The following is an 8,034-nucleotide window of genomic DNA, read 5'->3' as shown; positions in this document are numbered from 1 at the left end:
CCCAAAATGTTGTACATTAAAACAATTAAAACAATAAAATAATATTAAAAGTACATTAATATTAAAACACGAAATCCTAAAAAAAAAAAAGAAAATGAAGCAATTGTAGGGTGACATTAATTTGATAACTGCTTACTATTTACAACCACCATATGTAACCAAACTTACTCAGTAGTACAATGTCTCATTTCTATTATGAAGTCGGTTTAAGATCTTCCATAGGACGATTGTTCTATGTTCCGCCAGGGTGTGGAGAGTTATACTATCTTAAATGTCTTTTAAATTTGGTAAGCGGACCTTTTAGCCATGAAGATATTCGCACTGTTGCAGGAGTCATTCATAATTCGTTTAGGGATACATGTTATGAATATGGATTGTTAGATGATGACAAGGAGTACATTGATGACATTATTGATTCGAGTTACTGGGCATCCGTGTATGCTTTGCGAAGGTTATTTGTTACGCTTCTCACTTTAAGTTCACTCAGTAAGCTAGAAGTAGTTTGGAATGCCGTTTGGGAATTTCTTGCCGAGGATGCACAGGTTCAACGTCGACGTGTCTTGCAAAATCCAGGTATATCGAGCTCCAATCTATTTATTCGACTTTGTTATTTGCTTTACATTATTTATACCTTCATAGAACGATTGTTCTATGTTCCGCCAGGGTGTGGAGAGTTATAATACCTTAGATGTTTTTAAATTTGGTAAGCGGACCTTTTAGCCATGAAGATATTCNGTATGCTTTGCGAAGGTTATTTGTTACGCTTCTCACTTTAAGTTCACTCAGTAAGCTAGAAGTAGTTTGGAATGCCGTTTGGGAATTTCTTGCCGAGGATGCACAGGTTCAACGTCGACGTGTCTTGCAAAATCCAGGTATATCGAGCTCCAATCTATTTATTCGACTTTGTTATTTGCTTTACATTATTTATACCTTCATAGAACGATTGTTCTATGTTCCGCCAGGGTGTGGAGAGTTATAATACCTTAGATGTTTTTAAATTTGGTAAGCGGACCTTTTAGCCATGAAGATATTCGCACTGTTGCAGGAGTCATTCATAATTCGTTTAGGGATACGTGTTATGAATATGGATTATTAGATGATATTGATTCAAATGGAGTTGGATTATTCTTTGTGTATGGTTACGGAGGAACATGCAAGACGTTTGTGTGGAGAACGTTATCATCAAAGATAAGGAGCCGCGGTGATATTGTTCTAAATGTTGCTTCCAGTGGAATAGCATCTTTGTTGTTGCCGGGAGGCAGAACGACGCATTCTAGATTTTCTATACCACTTTCTTTGAACGAAGATTCCACGTGCAATATATTGCAAGGTGGTGTCCTTGCTGAGCTTATAATAAGGAGCAAATTGATAATATGGGATGAAGCACCGATGATGCACAAATACTATTTTGAGGCTTTGGACAAAACCATGAGCGACATATTGAGGTTCGTCATACCGGGTAGTGCTGAAAAGACTTTTGGTGGAAAGACAGTAGTTTTGGGAGGCGATTTTAGACATATCCTACCTGTTATTCCGAAAGCTGCCATACCGGGTAGTGCTGAAAAGACTTTTGGTGGAAAGACAGTAGTTTTGGGCGGCGATTTTAGATCGATCCTACCTGTTATTCCGAAAGCAACAAGACCAGAAGTTGTCGAAGCAACTATTAATTCTTCATACCTATGGACAAATTGCAAGGTATTAAGGTTGACCAAGAACTTGAGACTACGGACCTTAGCTTTAGAGGAAGATAGACATACTGTTGACTGGTTTTCAAAATGGATTGCAGACATCGGAGATGGGATTGCAGGGGTTGTAAACAATGGTTCATTTGATATCGATATTCTGGCAAGGTTTTTGTTGAAGTGTGGACACGATCCCATAGCAACTATAGTTGAGAGCACATTCCCAAGCTCGAGATATGGCATGCTTGATGAGTCGTAGCTAGAAGGCCGAGCGATCCTTTCGTCGACTTTAGATGTTGTTGATCAAATTAATCAGTACATGTGCGACATGAATACTGCAGAAGGACGAACATATTTAAGTTGTGACTCTTTGTGTAAGGTAGAATCAGGCGGTGAAAATCTATCAGAAGTGCACACTCCTGAATTCGTAAATAGTTTGAGATTGTCGGGTCTTCCTAATCATTCATTGACATTAAAGGTCGGTGCACCTGTTATGTTATGTTGGAACATAGACCACTCTCTTGGTCTTTGTAACGGAACGCAGCTCATTATCACAAGATTGACAGATCACATTGTCGAAGTAAGAATAGTTAATGGGACACATGAAGGGATCAAATTTCTTATCCCCCGAATGTCTCTTAGTCCTTCTGATACGAGATTGCCCTTCAAGTTCCAGCGTAAACAATTCCCGTTGATGCTTGCATATGCCATGACTATAAACAAAAGCCAATGTCAAACACTAACTCACGTTGGGTTATTGCTAAAAAAATCGGTCTTTAGTCACGATCAATTGTATGTGGCTTTCTCCCGAGTTAGTCATCCTAATGGCCTGAAGGTGTTAGCGGTAGATGAGGATGGACAAGATTGTGTTGCGACTTCCAATGTCGTGTACAAAGAGGTTTTCAATAATGTGTAAATATAATCAATGATATTATGTTTTTTTTTTCAAAATGATAAAGTTGCTATATATCTAGACAAAAAATATATCATCTATACAAATGAATTAGGATAGCAATTCATTACTATAACTAAGTTGCCAGAGAATGAGCACATTTGGCCAATTTCTAAAAATTCCTAACAATGATATATAAAATCTCTAAAGTTACAACACCACATACCTACATCTACACATTAGCTATTAATTTGAGCAATTATTTACTCGAATTCAAGCAATGGTAACATCAACAAACATAAATGACCCAACTCATATCTTCACTTGCACTATATAATATTTGATGTTATAATTTAAATAATTGTATATCCATTCAAATATTCTTAATATATTATAACAAACCCATTCCGTGCATCGCACGGGTGTAAATACTAGTATACTTATAAAAACAAAATCCTCCAAAATGAAATCCTATTTCCCGCCCAAAATATTGTACATTAAAACAATTAAAATAATAAAATAATATTAAAAGTACAATAATATTAAAACACGAAATCCTATAACATCAAAACATTGTTATACATTAGGATTAGTACATTGTTATAATATACTTATAAAAACAAAATCCTCCAAAACGAAATCCTATTTCCCGCCCAAAATATTGTACATTAAAACAATTAAAACAATAAAAATATTAAAAGTACAATAATATTAAAACACGAAATCCTATAAAATATTAAAAGTACAATAATATTAAAACACGAAATCCTATAACATATTAAAAGTACAATAATATTAAAACACGAAATCCTATAACATCAAAACATTGTTATACATTAGGATTAGTACATTGTTATAATACTTATAAAAACAAGATCCTCCAAAACGAAATCCTATTTCCCGCCCAAAATATTGTAGATTAATACAATTAAAACAATAAAATAATATTAAAAGTACAATAATATTAAAACACGAAATCCGGCCTATAACATCAAAACATTGTTATACATTAGGATTAGTACATTGTTATAATCTAAATCTATACTATATATAAAAACAAAATCCTCACTTTAAGCTTCCCGCTCAAAACACTTCTACAATATTTTAGGATGCAATTATTTCCTATTTTCCTATTCATTGTACAATTCTACATTACAATTCCTATTGTATCACAATTCTACATTACAATTCTATCCTAATAAGACTATTATATATAAAAACAAAATTCTCACTTTAAGCTTCCCTCCCAAAACAGTCCTAAAATATTTAGGATGCCATTATTTCCTATTTTCCTATTTGTTCTACAATTCTACATTACAATTGAATATTTATGATGCCATTATTTCCTATTTTCCTATTTGTTGTACAATTCTACATTAGAATTCCGATTGTATCACAATTCTACACTACAATTCCTATCATACTACAATTCTATCGTAATAAGATACAACCTTATATAAATCCCTAATCCTATATTGTGAACTTTAAAAGAGAAACGCATAACGCAGTGCAATTATTCCAGACCTCTCCACTTTCAAATCTGCAAATTCTGTTGTTGCGGTCAAGATATTGTTTTATTTAATATTGCTCAATTGCATTGTATATTGTTTAATTTAATAGGAATAAAATCATGGTCATGTTTGGTCATATTGCTTTATTTTGTATTTATTGTTATGCATTTTTATGTTGTTAGTATGCTGCCTTTTTTTTTTTTGAGTTTTTTCAGCTTTTTGCTTGGTTTTTTTAAATTTCATGGTCTTCCTTAGGGAACTTGCATCCATTTACAAACACATGTTCAAATTCAAAGATTTTGGATCGTTAAAGGCTCCGGAGGAGTGGATATCAATCAGCTAATTGGTAAATTTTTCTTAAAGTTTTGTTCTGGATGTGTTCTATACTGCACAAACTAATATTATTAATTAATTGGTAAAAAAATTAATAAAGTTTAATTGGTAACAAAATTTTATTTACCAAATTATGAGAATAATTAAACGATTATAATTGTGAGAATAATGAAAACAAATTCGGCCTAATTTTATAAGAAAAAATAATTTATTAATTATTATTTACACCAATAAAAATAATTCAAATACTTATCTATACTACTATTAATAAATATAAAATAATCCTTTGTGAAATTCCTGCCCAAACAATAGTAAAGATAAAATGGAAAAGAAAACTGATTTTACTAAGTGATTGAAAATATAAAAAGATTCTAACGAAAAAAGAAATGGAAATTAGGCAAATTGGAAACGAAAAGGACATTACTAATTACCGGAAAAGTATTTTTAAAAAACTTTTATAAAAGTTAATTACACTTTCCTTTTGAAAATTTTAAATTATTTAAACTTCAAAAAAATTAATTAAACATGTGTTGTTAGAATATTTATAATAATTACAATTAATTCATTCAAATATCGAGGAGAAAGAACTAAATGCGATACAATGAACATGAATATACTTAAGTTATAAAAGTATAATTACACATATATTAGTGTAATTGACTATTAATAATTGCCGAATAATTATTATGATAATTAAATTAAACATTGGTCGTTACATTTATTTTTATAATAATTATAATTAAATTATTTATAATTTTTCCCATATTTATTTTAGTAATAATACAGTTACACAAGTCATATTACATATTGATCTTTTAAAGATAATTGTAGACAAACAAGTCATATATTATTCAATTAATTGAGTAATACTTTTGCACTAATCTTATAATCAAATAAATCTACATATTCAATATTTAATTTTTTTTTATAATTTTATCTTTATTTTTATTATCTAAATATATAATAAAAAATTTATCTGTGCATCACACGGGTAGTTGGACAATTATTTGCTCTAATTCAAGTAAGAAAAACATCAGAAAACATAATCGGTCCAACAAATTTCATCAATTGCGCTATATAATATTTGATGTTATAATTTATATAATTATATATCGATCCAAATATTCTTAAAATGTTATAGCAAATCCATTCTGTGCAACGCACGGGCGAAAATACTAGTAATAATAATAATAATAATAATAATAATAATAATAATAATAATAATAATAATAATAATAATAATAATAATAATTAAAAAAACAAAGGGTATTATTGGAGCGGCAAAATTGTCTTTACACTAACAATTTTACCACTCTCCTCCACCGAATTGCAATTCATGGGGTACCTCATGAATTGCAATTCAACATTTGGAGGGAATTGCAATTCCTGGGAATAGCAATTCAGTGGAATTGCAATTCCCTCCAACCAAACGACGTAATTGGGCAATTTATTGAATTGCAATTCTATTACAGGCAAATTACAGCCAACAAAACACCCCCTTATTACATTTTATGTGCACGATCAGTTATAGACAATGCATAGTAAGGCTTTATCAAATACACATCCAAAGTTTGTAATAATAATTATGAAAATACTACCGTAATTTTTTGAGATTTTTAGCCCTGTTAGTCTGATCATAACAAATTCATGGTTACAATTAGTTCACACTTTTTACGGGGATGGAGACATATTCTCACTTGAATATATATATATATATATATATATATATATATATATATATATATATATATAAAATGGCTGGTACTAAAGAAAACAAGTAGGGATGACAATTCTACCTGCACGTAATGTGCTACCTGCATCCCCACTGCAATGGGTAGTAAAATATCCGCATGATTTGGGTAATGAGGGTGAGGATAAGAGAAATTTTGTATATTTGCACAAGTATAGTGGCAAGTTTGGCGGAGATATCCCCTACCCCTCCATACACACAATATATATATATATAAGAATTATAATACATTTCTCAAAGCATTTCTAAGTATTATATATACATATAAATAAAGAGGAACTTCAAATCACACTAGTGGGACAGGGACATCATCTTAGTGAGCCTTTAGTGAACAGTAGCTCTCTACTAAACACACACCAAAACCCCCACTTTCCCAATATTCATGGAGGAACACATATCAATAGTGGAGCAGGGAAATCATCTCAATGAAACCCTAAGTGACTAACAACTCTCTACTGAACACACCACAAAACCTCCACTCTCCCAAGTGAAAATAGGGCTCGCTACCTTAAGTGTGCACGCCCAAAAGTGTATTAAACTAGTCATAGTAACCTAGAATGTTTTCTACCAGGTTACTCCTCAAATAACGTATCTAAGATGTTTTCTACCGGATACACCTCCATAATAGGGCCTTAGCCTACAATCCACATATCCTCCAAAATAGGTACATTTTTATAATCATTTCCTCGAAAAATAATAATAGCTCTCCAAAAAAGGTTTTCATAAACATTCTCATTGCCCATAGGCTATGCAAAACATAGTTTTCTCAAAATAACTTAGGGTATATAACCCACCCATATCCGTATCCACCTAAATAGAGTTTTCCTACACAATAGTATTTATCTCCAAATAGAGAAAATTACACTTTTGGTCCTATAACTATAGAAGTCGTGTTAATTTTTGTACTTAATTTAAAAAACTAACAATTTAGTCTCGTAACTATGTAATTTTTAACATATTTGGTCCTTCCGACCAAATCACAGAAATTTTGGCCTTGCATTCTGGACACATGTATCTAATTGAATTTGACTGAGTTTATGATTCAAAAGTTTGAGATCTTGTTCTCTCATCCCTCTCTAGAGCTTGTACTTCTTTCTGCGAAGCTTAGAGACAACAATGGCAGGTGAATGAAGGAGAAGAAAGGGACTTGGTCGAGGAAGAAGAAGAAATGACACGAAATGATCTATTTGCCCTCATAATTAAATAATTAAAAATGGTTTATATTTTTTCGGCGATATTTGGCCGCCGGGAGGACCAAATATGTTAAAAATTATATAATTACGTGACTAAATTGTTAGTTTTTAAAGTCAACTACCGAAATTAACAAGACCTCTACTATAGTCCTAGGATCAAAAGTGTAATTTTCTCTATGAGAATGATTTAAACAAAGACCGATTCTTCCATAAGAAGTTCATCACTTTTTCAAAAAAAAAAAAAGTTCATCACTAGTCGTAATTGTGGTGCAAGTTTCTGCAATCATAAGATGAAATTCAGCGTACAAGAACTTGTCTCTGAAGAAGGGAGGAAAGAAATCAGAGAAACCATGAATATAAATCTCAACACCGATATATTGACCATATGAACACTAACCTGCGGCAATATGTTTTCTTAAATGGTCCACCATATCTACAACTTCAAACTCATATGGAGCCAAGGATTGAGCACAGATAGCAAACTCCAGAGCTTTTTCATACTTACCTATCTGCAGCCAAACTCGAGTGTCAATGTATTAAGATCTCAAAAAACAATGTTTCTGTGATGAGAGTAAATATGCATCTATGAATGTCTATAAATTTGTTAGGCATATGCCGTACACAATCATTATATCTATAATTAAATTTTCCAAAACTTGTTAAGCAGTGCAAT

General features: G+C 31.7%; 1 protein-coding gene across 1 annotated transcript; it reads left to right on the top strand.

The window, feature by feature from the left end:
• The first annotated feature begins 179 nt into the window (after nt 1-179).
• Nucleotides 180-7,295, top strand: LOC116005791. The gene is made up of 4 exons (XM_031246028.1): nt 180-573; nt 729-872; nt 1,385-1,845; nt 7,218-7,295. Exons 1-4 carry the CDS (start codon nt 180-182, stop codon nt 7,293-7,295), a joined length of 1,077 nt encoding a protein of 358 aa, XP_031101888.1.
• Nucleotides 7,296-8,034: the final 739 nt, after the last annotated feature.

This window comes from Ipomoea triloba, chromosome 15, assembly GCF_003576645.1.
Source record: "Ipomoea triloba cultivar NCNSP0323 chromosome 15, ASM357664v1".
NCBI lineage: Eukaryota > Viridiplantae > Streptophyta > Magnoliopsida > Solanales > Convolvulaceae > Ipomoea > Ipomoea triloba.
The sequence above is the reverse complement of the archived record's forward strand: the minus strand, read 5'-3'. Positions and strand labels throughout refer to the sequence as shown.